We start from the raw sequence: 23,832 nt of genomic DNA on the forward strand, positions 1-23,832 counted from the left end.
CTAAGTTGAAACAAATTCAACAACCTACCTTTTGTCTTATTATAATACAATGTCTCTCTTCAGCTGTTTTTTGTTTGTTTGTTTGTTTGTTTGTTGTTCACTAGCATTTAAGAATTTTAAAGTCAATAACGCATCATGTAATCTACCTCTGGAGATTTGTTTGTTAAGCATCTCTTTTAAAGTACAATGGATCTTTCAATGACTGCTTGTCCTGTAGGATTGTGCAGTATACCTGAAATACGTTTTATATTAAAATATGTAAGAAACCATTTCATTTCATTAGGGCCATATGCTGGAGCATTGTCAGTCTCAATTTGTATCAGTGTACTCATAATTGCCGTAACTTCTAATAAATGAATAACAGAATCAGCCTTTTCAGAACTTAAGGCTGTTGCCCCTTAAAATCCTGAATATGTGTCTATAGTATGGTGCACATATTTCCCTTTACCAAACCCTGTAAAATGAAACACATCTGCTTGTCAAATCTCATTTCTTTGGCTACCTTTAGGGTCCCTTCTTGCAGGTTTGGGGTTTGGTTATGTAAAGCACAACCTTGGCATTTTCTCACAATCCTTAGCTTGTTGCCAAATGATCAAAAATTCCTTTTTTAAACCTTTGCTATTAACATGGTGTTTTTATGAAACTCTGAAGCCTCTAAAAGACTCCCTCTCAATAGTTGATCAATTTCATCATTGCCTTGGGCTAGAGGGCCTAGTAGATCCATATGGGATCTGATATGGGTTATCTGCACTGAATAATTTCTATTTCTGATCACTTGTTGTAATTGAATAAATAGTGAGGTTAAGTCAGAATCTCATGAATTAGATCAGCAGTTTCTATATGCAAAACAACTCTTTCTGCATGTTGAGAGTCAGTTACTATATTAAGAGATTCTTGAAAATCTGATAACACCATCAGGATTGCATATCATTCTGATTTTTGAACTGAATCATAAAGATGCTCAACCACCTTATTTATATTTTCTGACTTATAACCTGCCTTTCTTGACGTACTGGCATCAGTATAAAATGTTGGAGCTCCAGAAATTGGAGTCCTTTTTATTAGACGAGGGAGAATCCAATTAGTTCTTTTTTATAAAATGAAGTTGCTTGCTTTTTGGGTATCTGTTGTTAATTTCTTCCAAAAAAAAAAAAAAATGACTGCAACTCTTTGCCAATGTTCATTGTCTGCCCATCATTAGGCAATCTGTTGCAGAGGACTCAAACTCAGTTCCCAGCACCCATGTGAGGAGGCTCACTACCACCTATAACTCTAGCCCCAGGGATCCAACACTCTTCTGCCTTTTAGGGTACCTGCACTTACATGTACATACCCCTCCATACATGTAATTAAGTCCAATAAATACATCTTTAAAGAATTAATGTGAAACACCGAGCACATGGGTGATGGTATCACCTGAATTAATTCCATGTGTTCAAGTCATAATCCCGGTACTTCAAGCGGGCCAGGTGTGCAGAGAATGTGTACAAATTAAGTTACCATGTGGTCGTCAGGATGGGTCCCAACCCAATATTGTAGAAGAGGACGCTTGGGTACAGACGTGCAAGAACACCCATGGAGGAAAGGTTTCATGACGACACAGTGAAAGGCAACCGATGACGATTCAAGAGAGACCTCAGAAGAAATGAAGGGTGCCAACATCTTGATCCCGCGGTGTTGCGGCCCTGTTATTCGGGGTTTCTGCTGCTGTGGTAATATATGCACGCTGTGGTAGTTTGAATGAGATTGGCCCCCACAGGCTCACACATTGAACGAGTGGTCACCTCTTAGTGAAAGTAAGGAAGGCTAGGAGGTGCGTCCTTGTTGGAGAAGCTGTGGCCTTTCGGAGGTTTGTCCGGGGGCGGGGGTCTAGCCCACTCCAGGTCTAGCGTCTGTCTCCCCCTGGCTGCTGCCTCTGGATCTCTATGTAAAGCTCCCGGCTAGAGCTCCGCACTTTACTCTTACTTGCTTCTCACCAAGGATGATAACGGACTAACCCTCAAAAATGTAAGCGAGCCGCAATTAAATGTGTTCTTTTGTACAATTTACAGTTGTAGTTCATCACTGAGGGGATTCAGGCTAGGAACTCAAGCAGGGCAGGAACCTTGAGGCAGAAACTGAAGCAGAGACTGGAGAAAGGCTGGATTCTGGCTTGTTCCCAGTGACTTAGTTGCTTAGCTCCCGTTTTGGAAGTCTGGTGGGGTTTTTTTCTTTGTTCGTTGACAGAGATAGTCTTCCGAAGTTGTTTCCTAGCCTTGTGTCTAACAGTTGAAGCTTTTTCAACAGTGAATTTAATAAAAAACAAAAACAAAAACAAAAAACGGAGGAAGAGATCCTTGGGGTTATGTAGTGACCACGGAAATTCCTTCATGTGAGTTGACAAGCTGGACCTGCTGAAAACTGATGCTGTACTACAAGAACAGAAGACTAGCGCCCCCTCGAGGTGAAGCCGGGAGTTGCATGTAGGAGCAGGTAAATTCTTCATGCTTGGATATTACCGAAGTTTTTGAAAAAACAATACTTACTCATTTGGACTCAGAGTTAGTCTCTGAGCATCCATTGTCTGGCCAGATGACTTAACTTACGTGAGACTTCACTGTACGTTGCCTTTGGGTTGATGTATCCAGTGTTCAGGTTTAGGAAGAAATAAATACTCCAAGTATGGATTCCCGTCTCTAGCTCTGAGGAATCAGTTCAGAGCAGTGCATTTACTAGTCATGCATTCTTACCCTGAGCTGTCCCCTATCCCAGGCACTTCTAGTTTTGATACAGTGTGCCCATGAGAAGTGAGTTGTTCTTGCTCTTTAATCCAACCAGTACCAGTAACGCTGACTGAGGCCCAGGCAAGACTGTAGACAACAGGCTCCCAGAGAGGAATAGTGACGCAGAAACGTCTTGCAGCCCTCCCATATGGTATACACCATATAGCAGAGTCTCTGGTGTCTTGTGGTGTGCTGGGGATCAGGCTGAATATTTTATTTTTATTTTTAATGTATTATATAGTAGTTTTCTAATTTTTTAAAGACATATCTTATGTGTATAGATGTTTTGCCCACATGTCTGTCTGTGCATCACATGTGTTCAGTGTTTGGGGAGGTCAGAAGAGGGTGTCAGATTCTCAGGAACCGGGGTTATGGATGATTGTGGGTGCTGGGAACTGTACCTGTGTCTTTTGCAAGAGCAACTAGTGCTGTTAACCATAAGCCACCTCTCCAGCCCCAATGTTTTTAATATTTAAGAATTAAACACACACCCCCCCTACAAGCTGCAGCTGGGTATGGTGGTGCATGCCTTTAATCCCAGCCCCTAAGAGCAGGCAAATCTCTGAGTACAAGGCCAGCCTGGTCTATAGATTAAGTTCCAAGGCAGCCAGGGATACATACGCAGAGAAGCTCTATCTCCAAAACCCAACCAACCAACCGACCAAGCAAGCACATACACAAGCTGCCGTGCTGTGAGTTTCATCTCCGAGGAAGGAGTGCCACGATTACTGAGTGCGATTCTCTTAGGCTGCTGCAGTTTCCTTTCCCAACAGGCTCTTCTTCTAGCAATTCAACACTTGGGGGTCAATAATTTTAGCATCTTCTTTTGCTTTTTAATGGTTAGCTGAGGTATCGGTGTGCTTACATAGGGGTCTGATCCCCTGCATAGCATAAAGCCAGGTGTGGGTGTGGTGGTGCCTACAACACCAGCGCTCTGGAGGTGGGGGCAGAAGGGTCAGAAATTCAAGGCCTTCTCAGTTACCCAGTGATTTTATGGAGAGCCTGGGTGTTAGCGACCTTGTTTCAAAAATAAGGATATCATCAAAGGCTTAAATGTGTGCTTCCATGCACTTAACATGCGGTTAGTCCTGACACACCAGGCATGCTACAGAGAAGCTAATTTTCTTTGAAGTTCACCCAACTGGTTCATTAAAAGAAGTCACTGCTCCAGTGCTATATCAAGAGGCTGAGCTGAACTGAAATAATGAACGATCTGTTTTGTAGTATCTTTATTTCTTACATCATCAAAAACATCTGCGCACAGCTTTTCTATCATTCTTACAAGCTGTCTTTGCTCTCAGTTTTCCAACTCCTCTGGGTTAGGGGCAGTGAGTTCAACACACTTTAATCAACATTGCTCAATAGTTCTGATTTCTGTTGAACTCCGAATCAGTGGGGCAAATATTTGATTCTTCTTCAGTCCAAAGAGGTATTTTAGTTCTAGGGTATATTCTCTTACATTCAAGGGAGATGTCACAGGTAGTGTTTGCAAAGGATATCAATCTGTAAACCCACCAGACTTGTAAATGAATTACTAGCCATTTAAATGTACTACTATATATTATAAAATATTGTCTCTTCAATATTTCGTTGAAGTCATAGTCTTTTTTTTTTTTTTTTTTTTTTTCTTTTTGAGACAGAGTCTCGCTGTGTAGCTCTGGCTGGCCTGGAACTCACTATGTAAACCAGGCTAATTTCAAACTCACGGAAATCCACCTGCTTCTGCGTTTTGAAAGCAGGCTGAGCAAGCCATGGAACGCAAGCTAGTAAGCAGCACCCCTCCATGGCCTCTGCATCAGCTCCTGCCCCAGGTTCCTGCCCTCTTTGAGTTCCTGTTCTGACTTCCTTTAATGGTGACAGCAATATGGAAGTGTAAGCTGAATAATGTCCCCCCTCCCCCAGAAAATTTGTGTGCCACTATGCCTGGCTTGGAATCACAGTCCCTTATAGCTCATGAGCTTCATTTAGTCAAACACGCAAACATGTACTGGAAATAGAGCTATTTTAGGGTGCTGCTCTGCAGTGAGCACTGTGACCATGGCAATCACAGCACACAGTGCTCAGGCAGGCTGTGTTAGGTGTTGTATGTATTGTCTGAGAAGTAAGCGGACACTCCCAGGAGGTCACTTGGCAGTTACATGCTCTACAGCTTAAGCAGGTACACAGCCTTAGTCACAGCTGCTAGCTCTGCTGAAAGAGAGCTAAAGCTGTGAATAATCTTGGCTATGCTCCAATAAAACATAGCTTAAGGTTTCTGACATGTGACTAGCGTTCTTAAAAATGTTTTTGAACCACTTAAATTGTAATAATACCCAAGGTGCCACATGCCTGTAATACCAGTACTCAGGAGGCAGGGGGAGGATGACAGCTTGGAAACTAGGCTGGTCTACATAGTGAGACCTTGTCTTAAAAAACCCAAACCCCAAACCATCGTTAGCTCACTGCACATAGGGCCAAGTGAACAAGAAAGTGTATTCCCTATCCAATGACTCATCAATTTCTACCACCTTGTTGGCGTGGAGATGGACGGGATTTGATACAGCCTTCCTAAGATTATGAGTAGCTCCTATGTTCCTAGACCCTAGTCACTTCAATTTAAGCACTGCTATCAGTTACAAAGATACATGTAATCTTAAACTTCGGCTTTGGAATGGACCAATTCGGGTGTTTTGTAATATAGACCAAGCTATCTAGAGCCGGAAGAAGAGGAGGAACACATTGTTGCAGTAATCCGGGGAAGAAAATGCAGTTTTCTGGACAACACTGGTAGAAATGAAGACTAAGAAGAGCAGACATAAGCTGGGAGGCAGTCAGCACTTGGGGAGGCAGAAGCAGGCAGAGCTCTGTGAGTTTCAGGCCAACCTGGTCTACAAAGTGAATCCAAGACAGCCAAGGCCACACAGGGAAACCCTGTCTCCGTGGAAAACAAAACAAAACAAAACAAAAAAAACAGAAGACACAGATTGGCCATATTTCTAGAAACAGTGCTTCCTTAAATCGTGCTCCACTTCCTTGGTGAATGATTTTTCATAGAATGAAAGAAACTGGTCATGATTTTTAAATGCTATCTGAATCTAGCTGGAACAATATACTATCTTTTATTATAAATAGCCATTTAAAAAAATGTTGGATCTTATTATATCTGATTTACTGATTACACACTTTTACTTTCCAAGTGTAAATGTTGGTTTAAGTTTTTTCTGATTAAAAAAAAAAATCCAAATTCATCACAGTCCAAGGAGAGGGATCTCTACGAGGTATTTAACACAAATTCCAGGTTCCTTGCAGACACCCGTCTTTCTCCGCCCAAGTTCCCATGGCTCCTGGGACCAAGAACCCTCTAGGACCAGCGCAAGGCTAGCTCAGCTTTTCCTCCTAATTCCGAGTATTATTAATTCACTCTAGAAACCCCGCCTACTCACCCAAAGTCCCTCCCACTCGCCCGCCCTCCCATAAATCTCCTCCCACTCTATTCGCGCGCGAAGGTCAGTTCATACCCTCCCGCGAAGCAGCTCCACCCACGTTCTTCTCCGCTAGTGGAAGCCCCGCCCACCTCACCCGCCCGCGAAACCCCGCCCCCTCCTGCCCATACCCCCAACTCCTTCCCTTCTTCCGTCGCTTCCCCCTCTCCCCGCCCCCAAGGCTGCCTTTCATTGGCTAAAATGGCTAAACCGCGCGGGGATGAAGCAGAGAGACATTCTGATTGGCTAAGGACTAAGCCGGGCCCCTTGTCATTGGCTGATACGAGAAACCAGCAAGAGTGGCTGTGCAGCGGGCGTGCGGTCGCCGCTTTGTTGCCGGAGGGGGCGGCGTTGGAAGTTGCAGTCTTGCGGAGCCGGCGTTCTCGGGAAGTGGAGTCGCGCCGCTGCTATCTCTCGCCCGGTAGTCTTCGGCCAGTCCCCGCCCAACAGTAGCCATGAGCGGCGGAGTGTACGGCGGAGGTGAGCGAGCGCGGCGGCGCCAGGGGGCTTGCGGGCCGGAACGACCGGCCCGGTCCCTGGTCGTTTTCGTTTCCCTCCGGTCCTTGGCGTGCCCTTCCGGTCTTTGGCCGGTTCTTCCGGTCCCCGTTCGGGCCGCGGCCTCTCCGCCCCTTCGGACCCGGAGCCTACGCGCAGTGCGTTCCTGGCTTGTCTTGTCGGCATTTGGAGATGGGCTCGAGGGAGGGCCCTGCCGTGTCTCGCACCCGGGGCTCAGCTACTGGCGGGACTCTGATGGCAGCCCCCTGGCACGCCGGGTCCCTGCTTTACCAGCTCGGTTGTCCCCGGCAGCTCGCGGAGGTTCCGGGCCCTCGGGGTGGACACTGGGTGCGAGTCGCGCCTGGTGTCGCGGCTGCTGCAGTCTAGACATCGCTCCTGGTGTGCCCGGTCCCTCGAGCAGCGGAGCGCTGAGGTACATGCTGCTGTTTTCCTGTCGATCGAACTGGTCTGGAACCTTTTTTAGGTTGAAGATAATGAAACCAAGCCTTTCAAGCACTTTTTTTTTTTTAATTTTAATTAAATTTTTTTTTCCTAAGTGTAGGTAACTGGTTAGAGACTTTTCTCTGGGCTGGATGCTGGCAGGAGATGGTGCTCCTATCCCGTACTTTAAGAAGAAGAAAGTATTGGGAAAAGTTAAACAACCAGCTCAAAGTTAAAAGACAACTTTTGTAAGTTGGGAGCAAATAGCTTCTGGGATGAGGAAAAGGCATCACAAAAATGCCTTTAGAAGGGCATTCCTTTCTCTGCTGTGTACTGGTAACGTGCACCCATAATGAGCAAAACAGTATCCCCACACTACAAATTTATATCTGTAGGGAGTCAGTAGATCTGCGCCCACTCGTTTTAACTGCTGTGCAGGATTTTGTAAGAACGGTTTGTAGTTGTTTCTCTAGACGCTTACATTTGTATGCCTTTTTCCTGGAAAGAAGTGTAATGACAGTAATTACAGTTAGCTAATATGTATTATGCTTATCGTTTGTCAGCACTCTTGTAAGTGCTTTTATACATTATAGTATCCTATGAGCTAAGTATTAAATACATTTTAGGAATCTGAGGCAGAGAAGTTAGTAAAATACCCAGTTCACATAGTATATATTAGACACTTTTCTGTTACTTTGTTTTGAATAAAGAAAAACAAACAAAAGACATGACCAGGGCAACTTGTAGAAGAAAGAATTTACGTTAGCTTATGCTTCCGGAGGTATTCGAGTCCATTATTGTAGAGAGGTATGACAGCTAGCAGTAGGCATGGTGACAGGAGCAGAAGTCTGTGAGCTCACATATTCAGACTTAAGCATGAAGCAGAGAGCAAGCTGGGAATGGGGAATCTTTAAACTCAAAGCCTGTCCCCAGCGACAACTTCCTACTTCAAGGCCCATGCCTTCTAAACCTCCTAAGTAGCACCAGATGTACAAATATCAGAGTCTGGAGACATTTCATTTTCATTCAAACAGTTGGATGTGTTTCTCCTTTTAAAATACGAATTTCTCTAAACTGGATATGGCTAAACTGAATAGTTCTGTGTTGGCTCTTTGTAGCTAGCACTAAGCTTCACATAGTGGCTTTAGTGGTGTCTAGCTTTAACCAAGCAGTGTAGAAGAGCTTCTCTTAAGGCCTTAGCGTTTGAATAATGGTAAGTAGGATTAGTGTTTTAAATATTGGTGTGTGGAGAGGAACCCTTTGACAAGTCAACAATGAAAAACTAAAGTGCTGAAGTACTTGGAAAATGTAAATGGAAGCTTTTCTCTGAATTTGACTGATAATTTGGCAGTTTGCACTAAATTATCTCCTAATGTTTGGAATGTGTAACTTTTTATTTTTTTATTTTGAGATAGGTTTTTTTCTGTGTAGCCTTGGCTGTCCTGAACTCACTTTGTAGACCAGGCTGGCCTGGAACTCACAGAGATCCTCCTGCCTCTGCCTCCCAGAGTGTGGTGATTACAGGGCTGCACCACTGAACCTGGCTGAATGTATACTTTTTGATGGTATTTTCCTTAAATGCTTTTTACTTGGTCTGTGTAATTACTTTCTGCACCCTTCCTGTGCCTGAATAGATGGCTTCAGTGGACTGTCAGCCTCTGGTTTGAGCTTTGATTTGGTGATAATAGGGTAATCCTACTTCTTGCTTGCACCTTTTGTTCTAGTATTATCATTAAAAGCTGTACCCTCCCATGTTAAGAGTGTCCCAATTTGGATGCTGGATTTTAGAATCTCCCTGGAGGTTGGAGTCTGTGAGCTTGGTCCTCCCTCCCTGAGTAGGCAGCCATTAGCTCACTGTGTCATTCAGCGATGTCACAGCTCCTAACAGCTCTCCCCACATAAAAACTTCTCTCTAGGTTCTGGTAACAGTTTCTTAGTCCTCAGTTTCAAGGATTATGAGGGCACTGGGCTGTCCCTTCTGTTTGTCCTTCTATACCTTGACTAGATGTTTATATACTTGATAGATGTTTATAAATATCTATAAAGTTCCCTTTGGTAAGGAAACTTTACCACCAGCTATCAATGCACCATGTCTTTCCTGATTAAACCTCCCAGATAAACAATGTGTGACTTACCATATTTTAATTACATCTTGGAGGCATATTTAAAACTGGGTTTAAGCCAGACATGGTGCTACATACCTTTAATTCTAGCACTTGGGAGTCGGAGACAGGTGGAGCTTTGTGAGTTCTTAGGACTAGGATCCCACAGAGAGACCCTGTCTTAAAACAACAATGACAAAAATTAGGTTCTAGCTAATGATAAGTGAACGTAATGAATTTTTACAAAGTTTAAATATTCTCATTTTTTACATATAATATATGTCCTTAACTTTCACAGAACACCTAGAAGTTCCTAGTTTCCTAGTGGTAATTTCTCCTTTTTTTTTCTTTTTCTTTATTGAGACAGGGTTTCTCTGTGTAGCCCTGGCTGTCCTGGAACTAGCTCTGTAGACCAGTCCAGCCTGGAACTCAGATGGGTCTGTGTCTATCTCTTGAGTGTTGGGATTAATTCTCTTCTTACTCTCATCAGTAATTCTCTTTTAATCTCTTCAGATGAAGTTGGTGCCCTTGTTTTTGACATTGGATCATATACAGTGCGGGCTGGCTATGCTGGTGAGGACTGCCCTAAGGTAAGAATAGTGATGAGTTACTTATCTCTGAAAAATTAAATTCAAGCAGAACTTCAGAGCAAAAATGACAGTAGATACTAGAAACAATTCCTAGTGAAAATAGATGATACTTCATATCATGTTTTAATTCTCCCAGGTTGATTTCCCCACCGCTATTGGTATGGTTTTGGAGAGAGATGATGGAAGCACAATGATGGAAATAGATGGTGACAAAGGCAAACAGGGTGGTCCTACCTATTACATAGATACTAATGCCCTCCGAGTACCCAGGGAGAACATGGAAGCCATCTCACCACTCAAGAATGGAATGGGTATGAATTTGATTATAAATAGGGTGTTCATGGTCAGTTTAGACGTAAATAGTAGCTTCTTACAAGATGGACATAAGGGTTTTTTGTTTGTTTGTTTTAATCCCACAAAGTAATAGTTTAGCTACTGAGAATACAAAAGTGTGTAAGAAGTGTTTCTTTTCGTTAAACGCAGTCAGAGTTTGGTGTATGCATAGAAAACTATACTGTATGTGTGGTTAAGAGCTGTGTAGATGTGGTCAGGAAGCAATGGTATTAGAGAGAGGAGTTCATGCCAGTTTTCATAAAGGAGGCAGCATGCTGAATCTTGAGCAATGAATAAGAATTTGACTGGCCAACAAGGCTGAGAAAAGCAGAAAAGCGTCAGCTTGTGTGAAGAGATGGGAGTTATGAGGGAACTCCCATGTTTAACCGATATGGCTGCAGCATTGTGTGTGTTAAGGGTCACTTGCAGGAAAGGTAGGCAGACAACATTATCTTCCTTTGGAGCACGCGAAGCTGGTCTCTGAAAGTTGGCCTGGTGAAATTAAGTAAGGTGCATGTGCTCATATTTGCCATCCTGAAAGACTTGACCGTATACAGGGTCTGCTGGAGGGAAGTACTGGAGATAGCAGGATAACCGGAGAGGAGAACATTTTTGATGGAAACGAGGAGGGTTTAAACCACTGAGGGCAGAGACCTTGAAGTGGCTTTTAGGTATCCAGGCAACAGATGGCACTAAGAGAGTGAAGAGGCAGAAAAGAGAGGAGAATTGAGAAGGTTTCCTAGAATTTTGTTGAGCTGATGATAAATGGTACCATTTACTAAAAGAAGAATTAAAAGGGGACAAGGAAGTGTTAATAGTCTCGGGATAAAACTGAGGTAAGCTACTCAGGAGCCTCATGTAACCACACTGAAAAGACACATGAGGACATCATCCAAGGAAAAAGGGAAAGGGGCTGAAACCCAGAGGAGACCAACTCTTCTCACTGTGGATGGCATAGGATCATAGGATGTGCTTCCTGCCTCAGTTGCACAGTATCACAACATATGTATTGTCCACTGGGGTGTCAGCAGAGACTCTGTGTGTAAGGCTTTACCTGAAGGCCAGTCATATAGGACCACCTCTGCCTATCATGTGCCAAAGCTCTAGGGACATAGGAAGGAACCAGTATTCAATATAAGCCACTTTGGACAAACAGGTTGGAAACAGTGGCCTATTGTTAGCATATAGGGTAGGTTTTGTATCAATGCAAGGAACTGTTGGCTAGTTGAGTGCCCAGACACCAGCAGAGGGTCAGGTTTGCTGTGGTCTTCCAGCAAGTGAATGGCCTTACTTTAGAGTGTATGGTACACTGGTAAGTAAGCAGGTCAGTTAAAAGTCATAGGGGAACATTGAAGGTGTGGAATTGCACTATATGACCCAGAAAGGACATGGAACTTGTAAGAGGTTAGGAATATATTTTCTGTTGAAGACTTGCTCAGTCTTTAACCAGTAGAGATGAGTGCTCAGAAAGGAGAATGGGTGGCCTCAAGTTAGCAGTGAGGGAAAATTCAAGAGATGCTTAAGACTGGTAGAGTCAAGTGGTGCTCAGTGTTCTCAGAGATGGGTTGAGATTACAGTAAGGTCCCTGATGAACAAGTCATATGGTTTGTGGGAGAAAACATTTGTAAACCATTGTAATCAGTAGTGCCAAGTCAACTTAAACAAGTCATATGGTTTGTGGGAGAAAACATTTGTAAACCATTGTAATCGGTAGTGCCAAGTCATGTCAAAAGGTCACATTCAATTGATAATATTAATTGTCCAGTGGAACTTTCACCAGTTAACCAGTGACTCAGTAGCAGTTGCAAAGGATGACAGATTGAAGACATCTGTTTTTGTTTTGTTTTGTTTTTTGAGACAAAGCCTAGCTCTGTAGTCCTGCCTGTCTCTGCCTCCTCACTGTTGTGTGCTGGGATTAAAGGCATGCACTGCCATGTTTAGCTACTCTCTAAATTTTTAAAATGCTTTTAAATCTTATTTTTTTAACAGATAGTAAACTTTTTTTTTCCGCCACAGTTTCAAATATTGCTGTGTCTAGCCCATGAGCTTTTTTCCAGTGTCTTCTTTTCCTTTCTGATCAATCACTTGACCTCTAGCAAGAATTGTTAAGTGTCTGATAAGTACCCACTTAATCTGGGGCAGATCTGAGGCCCACCTGAAAGAATCAAAAGAGATTCTGTAGTAGAAAACTATAATGGCCTTTTTTATAAAGTTCTGTGTTACAAGTTGATTCTGCATATTAAGGTATAAGTCATAGAAATAGTCTCTCCGTCTTAGAAGATGTTCATTCATTTGTCATCAACTAAGCTTTGTTTCAGACTGTGACTCTTGTGTTCTAGTTGAAGACTGGGATAGTTTCCAGGCCATTTTGGATCATACTTACAAGATGCATGTCAAATCGGAAGCCAGCCTGCATCCTGTTCTCATGTCGGAAGCACCGGTGAGACCCAAGTTTCTCTGCTGTTTGTTCTTTTGCTTGCTTTACTTCCCACTCATTTGAAGATTTTCTTTTTCTTCCTTTTTAAAAACTACATTTTTTGTTAATTGATCATATGTACACACAGACAGACAGGTGCTCATGTGCCAGGCACACATGTACAGGCACACAGCAGCGTGAAGGCATTAGTTCTCGACCATGGGGATCCCAGGGATCTAACTGAGGTTCTCAGGTTCTTGGTGGCAAGAGCCCTTACCCACTGGGCCATCTGGCTGCCCCTTTTTTCTTTTAAAGAGTCATCAAAAATCTCATTTTGAGCTTGGAAACTTGGGGGAAATAGTAATGTTAATTGTGGTTATAACATTTCAGCAAATGAAATAATTGGCTTTGTTTTTGATTACCATTTGCAAGTGGGATGATTGAGTGTTTTGAAATTCATATTTAGGATTTTGGTTACCTGATTTAATATCTAAGAATACTTTTGTTTTTAGAATTTTAATTTTTCTGTGATTTGGAAAGTCTTTATTTCTAGAACTCATAGTAGCTGATAGTTTTACCTGTTGAATAATCGAGTTTAAGATCTTTTTTTTTAATAGGCTTTTCACACACTCATATTTATTTATTTATTTATTTATTTATTATTTTTAACACATTTGCTCTGTGTAGAACTGGCTGTCCTGGAACTCCTGTAGACCAAGGCTGGCCTTGGCCTTGAACTCAGAGATCACTGGCATCTCCTTTCCGAGTGCTGGGATTAAATGGGTGGACCATGCCCAGTTGTTCTAGAGTTTAAGATCTTTTAAAAAGAGAAGTTCTTAACATTCTTTTTTTTTTTCCCAACATGGCTCTTAATGTAGCATGAAATGAGTGAGTGCTTTTCTTACTGTGCAGTAAATAACCTGGGTCCTTCCTCCCTTCTGCAGTGGAACACCAGGGCGAAGAGAGAGAAGCTGACAGAGCTGATGTTCGAGCACTACAGCATCCCTGCATTCTTCCTCTGCAAAACTGCAGTTTTGACAGCGTATCCTTAGAGTAAGACAGCTTTTCTCTGTGTGTGTAAGACATTAGTGGAAGAATTGTGTCTCCTCCTTACAGCTTTTTACCTGTCTTTAAGTATTTTTTAAGCTTTTTTCCCCTGCTCTTGCTTTATATTAATTGTACATAGTGTTGGGTTTCATAAAGACAATGTTCTTTAAGTATATCACATACCTCATGCCTGGACCATACTCAACCACTTTCTCTCTTTAGACTTCCCTACCCCTTCCTGAAACTCTCATCTCTTTCCTTCTTCCACTCTGCCTTTCAGTGGTGTGTGTGTGTGTGTACATGTGTAAATGCATGTGTTTTTAATGTGTTTTTGAGGCATTCTTGGATTTGCAGATAACATTGTACACGCAGTATTTGTTTGCATTGTTCACTAATTTGGTCTCCTTTTTGAGCAAGCAGCATTATTTCATTCCTTCTGGGCCAGCAAACCTCCAGGTGTATGTAGAACACATTCTCCTCATATGTTGATAACCCTGAGGCTGACGTGAGTCGGCTGTGATGAGCGTGGGTGTGTGGGTCTCTGTGCTGTGCCGACTTTGTTCTCTAGGCATAGATATAGTAGGTTTAACCATAGTAACTTTTTAAGTTTGAGGATCCTCGTTAACTGACTTTCGTAGTTGCTAGACTAATTTATGTTCCCACCAGTGGTGAGGTCTCTTTTCTCACCGGTTCTGTAGTATGTTCTTTTGCTGGTAGCCATTTCTGGTCTAGTGTTTTGATTTAGGCATTTGTTGTAGATAGTGGTCCTTTGCCTGATGTGTAGCGAGCAGAGTCTTGTTTCTGTGGGCTACTGTGCACCTCTGGAATCTTTCTGAAGTCATTCCGTGTTAAGTGAGGATGGTTCTCTTCTGTGTTTCTCCTGTGTGAGGCTGAGCTGCACTTCTGTAGTTCTGAGCTCATCATGTTCTGCCTCTGTATTTCCTGCTTGTTCCTACTTCATCCACATTCTCCCCCAGGTTACTCTTGGGAGTCCCAGGAACAGGTTGGGCAGTCCTTTCCTTTTCTCTCCAGGACATCCCAAGCTTTTCTTTTTGCAGATAAACTGACCTCTTGTTTTACTAAACAAGATTCTCTTCAGGGCAGAGGTGGCTTGGCGTTACATTTGTGTATCTTTTGCCTCAAGGATCATTAGTGGCAATCTTGTGCCCTTCACCCCACCCATATCTCTGTCCTTTACCTCCTCTGAAATGTTATTTTAGGCCCCAGACCTGGGAGGATGTCATCAGTGTTCAGGAAGAAAGAACCAGTGAAAGGCCCTGTTCATAAGCCTGCATTTAGGCCTGTGGCATGCAGCTGAGGGAAGCAAGATCTGCCCTTTTCAACAGCTGTTGAGTCTACCTGGAATTGCTTGTTGGAAGAGGTGGGACCTGCCACCTAGCTGATGACCTCAGAGCTTCTCCAGCGCTCTCCTTCTGAGGTGTCACAGCCTTTTCGTGTTCTTGTCAAGTTTTTGTAGATGTTGTTAAAAGTGTCTCAATTTATTGTAAGCCTTTTGATCAGTTGTAGAGGTTTTCAATATGCTTATTTTAACCAGCTTAATTAAAGACGAGTTCTGCATAGAAACACTTCTGGGATTCCTGCTTGTCTAAGTTTTCTTCAGGATAGACTAATTATTGACACCATTTTTTATCCCTAGACATGCTTTTACATGATGTAAATGATAGTGTGTATTTAAAAAACTGGCTTAAACATTACAGGAGCCAGCCTTTCACATTCAGCACTGTCTTAAAGAGCCTTGATATTTTATTTTCCTTAATGCTTTAAACTAGATTTGCTAATGGTCGTTCTACTGGGCTGATTTTGGACAGTGGAGCTACCCATACCACTGCAATTCCAGTCCATGATGGCTATGTCCTTCAACAAGGTAACTCACTGCTTAACGAAGGCACACAATGACTTTCCTTGGCATGAGGACACAGATGATGAAGACAGACCAGGAATTCTATTGGAGCACATCTATTCCCAAGTATTATGTTTTAAATGCATGGCTTATTCTTTGAAATGATAGTTTAGTTAATTTACTGAAAGAAACCTCCTGCTGTGTAAACACACTCACATTGCCCAGGAATTCCAAATTGGCTTCTTCAGCGTTGTTTGATTTGATTCTCAGGCATTGTGAAATCCCCTCTTGCTGGAGACTTCATTACCATGCAGTGCAGAGAACTCTTCCAGGAAATGAATATAGAACTCATCCCTCCATATATGATTGCATCAAAAGTAAGCAGCATGGCAAGTTCCATGGTGAGGCCTGCCTTTGCCTCTCCTGTGTTGTGAAGTCTCTTAGCATGTGCTCTTGTTCTCAGGAGGCTGTTCGAGAAGGCTCTCCAGCGAACTGGAAAAGAAAAGAGAAACTGCCCCAGGTTACAAGGTCTTGGCACAATTACATGTGCAATGTAAGTAACCCTTAGTGTCTTTATCAATAAAGAGTTGATTGCAAAGTTTTGGGGTTTTGTTTTGTTTGTTTGTTTGTCTTTACATAGAGGAGATTTATTACCTTGTGGGACTTGTGGGCTGACTCTGGATCGGGCAGAGACAGACAAGTTATGTATTTTATCATCTGACAAAATGAATAGCTTAGGGTTGGGGAGCACTTTCCAGGTTATTGAAACAATCCCTACAGACAAACTACTACATAGCAGTTTGAAGACATGGAAGAGGTTTTGGTTTTAGGGTAAAAGCAGGCATGCTATTTTATACTGTTATTAAGAAAATGCTTTTAGTTCGTGTAGAACTTATATAGCTCTAGCATTTATTAGACATGCAAAAGCATGTGTAATGGCTTCAACAGTGAGCTGATGGGACTCTTTACTGAAAATCTGTGCCTGAATGTGTATACATATGTGGGTGAGAGGTCAGTGCATTGGCTTTCCTATAGATACATACTAATTTCTAATAGTAAAAGGATATGGAGGCCATAATTGACTAAGTGTATTCTGAGCATGTTGCATCCAGAGTTGTGTGGGTTAGAAAATGGAAAATCTTGGATTAATGATTCTGTGTAGACATCAGAAAAGGTTTTTCCATATCAACCTGCAGGGCATGTTCATCCTACAGCAGTCACTAGAAATTGCTACCTGAGATGTGACATGTATGCATGTTATAGTCAGGTGATAAAATCTTGCTTTTAAAATCAAGTTAGCTGGCAGTGGTGGCACACTCCTTTAATCCTAGCACTCAGGAGACAGAGGCAGGTGGAAATCTGTGAATTCGAGGCCAGCCTGGTCTAAACAGTGAGTTTCAAAGCTACACAGAGAAGCCCTGTCTTGAACAACAAAACCAAACAAACAAAAAAATCAGGTTACTTTTAAGGAAAAGAATGATGTTGTGAAACTGATTTAATTTGGTGGGGCAGTGGTGCAGGTTCCTGGTAATTTTTAATCTCTTGTTATTGTCCCATAAATACTGTAATTGAAATGTATTTAAATTGCATAATTACTTGTATAGAAATTAATTTATGCTGTAAATTGTGAATTCCCACGTAATTGTAGAATTGGAACCATGAGAGACTGGTCTGACATGATTAGTTGACTGTTAGATACAGAGCCAGAACTAAGTGTACGTTACAAAGGCAGCTTTCAGCCTTGTTTCTTAACGTGTCTCTGTTCACAGTGCGTCATCCAAGATTTTCAAGCTTCAGTTCTTCAGGTGTCAGACTCCACCTACGATGAACAGTATGTTTTCCGTCTATGTACTTAAGAAATTAGGGCTTTTGTTTAAAGAGCTGTAGAATGTGTTTAGCCTACAATCATAAAGTATAATCTGAATACTGCGCTTAGGTGTTTGCACTCTATTAGTGGTTGGTAACTCCTAAGCCGATTATAATTTTGAACAGGGTTGTTTTGCTTTATGTGAAGTAATCTTTGCGTTTCCAGAGTGGCTGCACAGATGCCGACTGTTCACTACGAATTCCCCAACGGTTACAACTGTGATTTTGGTGCAGAGCGGCTAAAAATTCCTGAAGGATTGTTTGACCCTTCCAACGTAAAGGTATGAAATTGGTGTGGCTTTTCTTGTGTAGAGATCTTACGGGATCATAAAGCCTAAATAAGACTAAATTCAGCAGTGGGTTCCATGTGAACACTGGCGTTCTTGTTCTAGGGATTATCTGGGAACACAATGCTGGGAGTCAGTCATGTTGTCACGACAAGTGTTGGAATGTGTGACATTGACATCAGACCAGTAAGTGCCAGTCTCCTCTTACTGTCTTTTATGGCAGGGAAATGCCTCAAATTAGGTTTGTAACTTGGCCCAGCGGCTTTGAGGGCTGTTTATAACCCTGTGTAAAGAGATGGACACCTGCAAGGGGTGTGTAGGGCCAACCCAGTGCTGCTGCCTGGTCACCTCGGCTCCTGAGTTGCACGACTAACTTTTCTGTGAACGTGGTTTGTGGCTGCCAATCTGGACAGGGCAGATTCTTCCTCACAAATTTCCTTAGACATTGCTACTCCAGATTTTCTAAAATGTAGTAAATCAAAATATATGTAAGTTGCTGATTTTTCTTATACTTGTATTTTTCAGAAAGGTGTGGTTTAGAGTATGCAACTTTACATGGATCCTTTTAGGTGATTTTGTATGTGTTCCATTCTGTCAGGTTTTAAACTCTTGATATACTATGTTGACTTTATTATATACTATATTCATTAAGCTATAGATTTATTTCATAATCCACTTAGTTTACAACCCACATACTACCTTGGTTTTCTTCAAGTTTGCTTAAAGTATGATGTGAATAGATTATGAGTGTATAAACAACATATTCACAAAAAACTGTTGGGTGACCGCGAAAATAATTTCTTTCAGGTGACCTAGTATCCCCTACCTCTTCCAGGATAGAAGTGTTAGTTTAAAATTTTAAAAATGTGTGTGTGTGTGTGTATGTATGTATGTGTATGTATGTAGAGCTCATGTCTCCAGTGTGCACAGCACACTTCCTTGTAATCCACTGAGCTATTTTTCTGCTCTAAGTTGTGGGTTATTTTGGGCAAGGTCATGGCAGGGTAGAGAATTAAATACATTTGCAAGAGTGGAACTAATTTTATTGAGATAATTTTCAGTTTACTTAAGGTTGTTAGCAGATGGGACCCCATTTTTGCATTTTCTGTTTAAAAATTTAGATGACTTAGATGTTTGGAGTAGGTTTTTAAATTAAGAACATAGCCAGTTAAAAAAGCAGGCTGACATTTACATTTTGATAATACATGCAAACTAGAAGTAAATATATGCTCTATGAGTATGAAGTTGTTTTTATTTGGGAGGTTCAGCTTATATTCTATAAAAGTTGGAACATTTCTGCAAAAGAGAAAGAGTATTTTGGCCAGGATTGTTTCCAAAGAGTATCATTATCTGTCACGATCATAAAACAATTTTGTCTAATTTAAAATACAATGACTTTCAGATGAACAAAGATGAATGCCATTATAAAATGTACTTCTAATATTAGCAGCTGTCTGCCAATAAGAAGTATAAGTTTAAGAGTAATTTTAATTTAGTGGCTCTGGGTTGGCAAGATGGCTTAGTGCATAAAGATGCCTGCCACCAAAGCCTGATAACCTGAACTTGATTCCCAGAACTCACATGCTAGAAAAAGAACTCCACAAGTGTCCTCTAATCTCTACATATACACATGTAGGCCATGCTTACTCCTACACATATACACACAAAATAAATAAGTGGAAAACCAATGAAGTTGGTAGTTGGGTCCATCTCCCAGCACCAAACAATACCTGTAGGGTTGTTGGAAACACGTGGAAATAATTTTGTTTCTCTCCTAGGGTCTCTACGGCAGTGTGATTGTAGCAGGAGGAAACACGCTAATCCAGAGTTTCACTGACAGGTTAAATCGAGAGCTTTCTCAGAAAACTCCCCCAGTAAGTTTTTCTGTTTGTTGTGTGATTTAGTTGTGTCCATTTTCACTGAGTGGAGTTGGATAATTGTGTGCCTTTACAGTATGAAACGTATTAGTCAAGATCTACATAACACCTCTTGGTTCCTCTTCTATTACTTGAATGTCTTTTTAATGTTTGTGTGTGCCGTGTGTTCATGTGTGGGTGCATTCACCCATGCATATCTTTCTAGAGCTCAGACCAAATTACATGTCTTTTCTCTCTCTTCACCTTATTTTACCCACACAAACACATTCACATATAAGTGTGTACACATGAACATGCATACGCATACACTTCCAGGGTACATGGTGCTGATTTTCAAAGAAGCAGCCAATCTGGAGAGGTAACTTACATGTATTAATAACACTAAGTATAACATGCTTAAAGGCTGTTATGTGTGTCTATAGAAATTGTACGTTTTTGACTGCTCATGATTTACATATGCTATATGTGTGTATTGCAGTGCTACACTTCGGTGATTGACATTAGCCTTCAGCGTACTGCATTGTTGGAGATGGTGGTCTAGGGCAGTGCTTCTCAACCTTCCTAATGCTGTGACCCTTTAATACAGTCCTCTTCTATTTTTGTTGATAATTTATAACTGTAATTTTGCTACTGTAATGAATCATAATGTAAATATCTGGTTTGTAGGCTATCTGATGTGACCCTGTGAACGGGTCATTTAACTTCCAAAGGAGTCAAGACCCATAGGTTGAGAACTGAGGTCTAGAACCTGCCATAGTAGTTCTGACCATTGAGTTTCATAGAGAGCATGAATGGCATGAATGGTCCAAGGTCTGCTGAAGAGTAGGGGCTGGAGGTATGGCTCAGCCTTACCGTGTAAACTGTTCTTGCTGAGGCCTGAGTTCCCAGAACTCACATTGGACTGGTCATACCCCCTCTAAGTTCAGTTCCAGGGAGTTCCAATGCTCTCTGGCCTCTTCAGGCACCTGCATTCATGTGCACATATGCTCACACAGTCATATACACACACATAATTCATAAAATGGGTCTTTTTAATTTTTAAGAGTAACTTAGAAACTCTTGTCCTTTAGGAAGTAATTAAAATCAAGAAACATGTCAGGAGAAAAGTTCCATTCTAGAACATCCTGTACCAGCACTTTCCTGGTCCTATGTTCTACGTGACACATGTTAACTCACTGTGAAAAGAGTCTACATTTGTGTACTGTAGACTACATTTGTGTCTGGTATGGACATCTTGAAAATTATTCCCAGAGGCAGATTCCTAAGGAGAAGGGAGAAAGTCCCTTTGTATAGGAAGTGAGATGAACACTGTATTGCAGGTGGTGTTGACCTGTCAGCTACTGGGGAGGCTGAGGCAGGAAGAGCACACGTTCAAGGCGACCCTGGGCTGTACTGTGTTCAGAATAGAAGCACTAAGGTTTTAGGGTTTTGAGGTGGGGCTTATGTTGCAGTCCCATTGTGACCAGGCTAGTTTACCCAGCATTGTGCTCCTTCATTCAGCCTGAGGGGTTATAGACATGAGCTACCCTGCTGGGCAGAAGCACAGATTTGGAAGGCAAGCAATATGAATCAATGTTACTTGCAATGTGGCATCTTGCGATGTGGGAAGAGTTGAGATAGCTGGAGCTCTGGGGGCAGAGTGGGGGAGTATGAGACTTTAAATGAAAATTAAGCAAGCACTTACCGTGGTACCTTTTGAAAGTGTGTGCATGAATTGTAAGTGCTGTCCTGTTATGCAGTTTTGAAATGTTTTGTTTTTTATTGCTTTGTCAATTTGTTTAATAGTTGTGTAAGGAATTATACACATATAAATTCTGTCTTTGTGTCTAAATGAGATTGCAAAATAAGTGTCAGTGCTTAAAGGAATATCATAAAACCTGTTTAGTAGAGCTGTTCAAGGGAAGGAGACTTCAAGCTCTGGGTAGTTTCTTTATTGCTGCAGAAATGGAAACTCATGGGGGGAGTGTCATGCTGAGGATATTCAAACAAGTTACTGACAGCGAAAGTTAAAGAGCATGGGTGTCAGAATTTCTGGTCCAGTTTGGTTTTCCTACCTGGCGAAGTGCTGCATGCCTGTATTTACCTAGTTCTCGGAGTCATATAGTCCATTTTCTTACCCCATATTCAGCTTGATCTTTGTCAGCTGTTACTTAGCTGTTTGACACCATGTAAAATTATTCATTTTCCCTGTGTGTGTTTGTTGAGTGAGTCAGTGAGAGAGAGGAAGAAAGAGATCAGGTTGGCTCTTGTGGCTACTCCAGCATCCTAATGCTTCCTCTGTTGCAGAGCATGCGATTGAAACTAATTGCAAACAACACGACAGTGGAACGGAGGTTCAGCTCATGGATTGGTGGCTCCATCCTAGCATCTTTGGTTAGTAGATAAGTTGCTTTGTAAGAATAAAGATTTCACCGAGACAGACTCTGGTTTGAGAGGGCAACTGTGAGAATGGGAGTGGTACAACAGTTTACAAAAACAGTTTTTCATCTGATGCACCATCTTTTTCTCTGAATAATTATTACATCTTTCCTGGTTCTTTTTGTTGGGAGCTCAAGATGCTTTTGACATTTATTCTGTACTGATAAAAATCTGTCTTGGTTCTATGAGTAACTCTCTCCTATTCACATTTTTTTTTTTCCTCCAGAACAGCACTCTGGGTTGTCTGGTAATGGTTGTTTATTTATTACAATATTAACTCATACATTTTCAATACAAGCAGAAATATTCTTAATTTTAAAAAAAAGAATTCTTATGTGGCTAAACTATGTCATTGAAAAATACTAAGCGTAGTAAAAATTATTAAGAATGATCTAAGTGCTTCATTGATCTTTGCATTTAAAAAATGACAGATGGGGGCTGGAGAGATGGCTCAGAGGTTAAGAACACTGGCTGTTCTTCCAGAGGTTCTGAGTTCAATTCCCAGCAACCACATGGTGGCTCATAACCATCTATATATAATGAGATCTGGTATGCAGGCAGAATGCCATATAAATAATAAATAAATCTTTAAAAAAAAAAGATGCTGTAAAAAAAAAAAACAACTGACAGATGAGTGGAGGACTTGGTAGGACTATCTGATTAAAAACATTTATATATAAAACACCCCCTCCATCTTCCATCAACTTCAGGCTGGCCTCCAACTTGCAGACTTCTTACCTCCCCCTCCAGAGTGCTGGGACCTTGGGTCTGCAGTGCCACACTTGGCTCCGTGTTGGGATGCAACAGAATGCCCAGTCAGTGGACACTATCAGTCTACACTCCCTTTCCAGTGGGAGCAGTTGAGCCTCTGCTAGTAATGTCTGTTTTGGCGCTGGGCAGGCCTGTGTGCATTGCATTTAGTGATGATACATCATTTCATCCTGAAGTTGGGTTGTTTCCCAACTCCTCATGAAGCTGTCAGAAGTTGGCTCTGTGGGCCAGTAAGATCACTGTGCTAGGTCTTAATGGGAGTCTACCCTGAATTGGGAGATTGTGTCTCAGGAGTCAAGATGTAGATTGTTCCTGCTTTCCCCCACAGGACCTGAAATAACTGTCATGGCCTACCAATAGGTTCCACTACTGCCTTAGGACCCTTCCTCTTGTGTTTGCTAGCCACTTTTAATTTCTGACGTAATAGGTAACGAGGGGCTTAGTGGTCTCTCAGACCTGAAAGGCTAGGCTAAAACAGTGTCTCTGGCCTGCCTTAGAGGAGGGCAGAGGGAATAGGGGGACAGTACTATTTGGAGGGATTTAATAGTTTAGCAGTTCTTAAGGGCATTTAAAACACTACCTTGTAGTAAAAAGTGAACATAATTATATTTCTTTCCATCTTACAGGGTACCTTTCAACAGATGTGGATTTCCAAACAGGAGTATGAGGAAGGAGGGAAGCAGTGTGTAGAAAGAAAATGCCCTTGAGGGCTCCCACCCTGTTGCCCATCACCTCACGTCTGTAGCTTTAGTATACTCAGGAAAAGATGACCATCTTTTGTAGAATGTTTATACATGTTTGCATATTTCAATTTCCACTTAAATTTTTTAAGGCTTTAACTGGCTCTATAAATTAAAATGAGTTTGTGCTTTCCTTGAAATGCACTTATTCTTATTACAGGCATTTTATAATTTTGTATGAATGTCTATTTTCTCTAAATATTTTCCTTTCAGTAAGTACTTTCCGGCTCTCCTGTGGGTTGGTGGAATTTTTATTGACTAGTAAAAGTTACTGCCTATGCTTTTTACCTTAGGCTTACAAAACTAAATAAAAATCAGTACCATCTAGAAGGGTTTTGGATTCTTTTCTGTGTTGTGATTTGCTA

General features: G+C 41.7%; 1 protein-coding gene across 2 annotated transcripts; it reads left to right on the plus strand.

Annotated features, from left to right (window-relative positions):
- Positions 1 to 6,517: 6,517 nt before the first annotated feature.
- On the plus strand, positions 6,518 to 23,791 carry Actl6a (actin like 6A). Of its 2 annotated transcripts, none has more exons than XM_055625832.1 (14): positions 6,518 to 6,703; positions 9,775 to 9,851; positions 9,988 to 10,162; positions 12,524 to 12,624; positions 13,545 to 13,642; positions 15,438 to 15,532; positions 15,779 to 15,885; positions 15,972 to 16,061; positions 17,278 to 17,339; positions 17,541 to 17,655; positions 17,767 to 17,847; positions 19,440 to 19,535; positions 21,825 to 21,911; positions 23,354 to 23,791. In XM_055625832.1, exons 1-14 carry the CDS (start codon positions 6,679 to 6,681, stop codon positions 23,432 to 23,434), a joined length of 1,290 nt encoding a protein of 429 aa, XP_055481807.1. In that variant the 5' UTR covers positions 6,518 to 6,678; the 3' UTR covers positions 23,435 to 23,791. The 2 variants fall into 2 exon arrangements, with proteins under 2 accessions (XP_055481807.1, XP_055481808.1); XM_055625833.1 differs by lacking the exon at positions 6,518 to 6,703 and adding an exon at positions 6,815 to 7,151.
- Positions 23,792 to 23,832: the final 41 nt, after the last annotated feature.

This window comes from Psammomys obesus, unplaced genomic scaffold (genome assembly GCF_907164565.1).
Source record: "Psammomys obesus unplaced genomic scaffold, mPsaObe1.curated_primary_1811, whole genome shotgun sequence".
NCBI classification, from domain to species: Eukaryota; Metazoa; Chordata; class Mammalia; order Rodentia; family Muridae; genus Psammomys; species Psammomys obesus.

What these genes read in the sequence shown, in the direction of transcription:
- Actl6a (XM_055625832.1), top strand. Translation starts at nt 6,679, where the DNA reads ATGAGCGGCGGAGTGTACGGCGGAG. An exon ending in TGGCTATGTCCTTCAACAAG is followed by an intron (nt 15,533 to 15,778) that starts GTAACTCACTGC and finishes TTTGATTCTCAG; the next exon opens with GCATTGTGAAATCCCCTCTT. An exon ending in TTTCTCAGAAAACTCCCCCA is followed by an intron (nt 19,536 to 21,824) that starts GTAAGTTTTTCT and finishes CCTCTGTTGCAG; the next exon opens with AGCATGCGATTGAAACTAAT.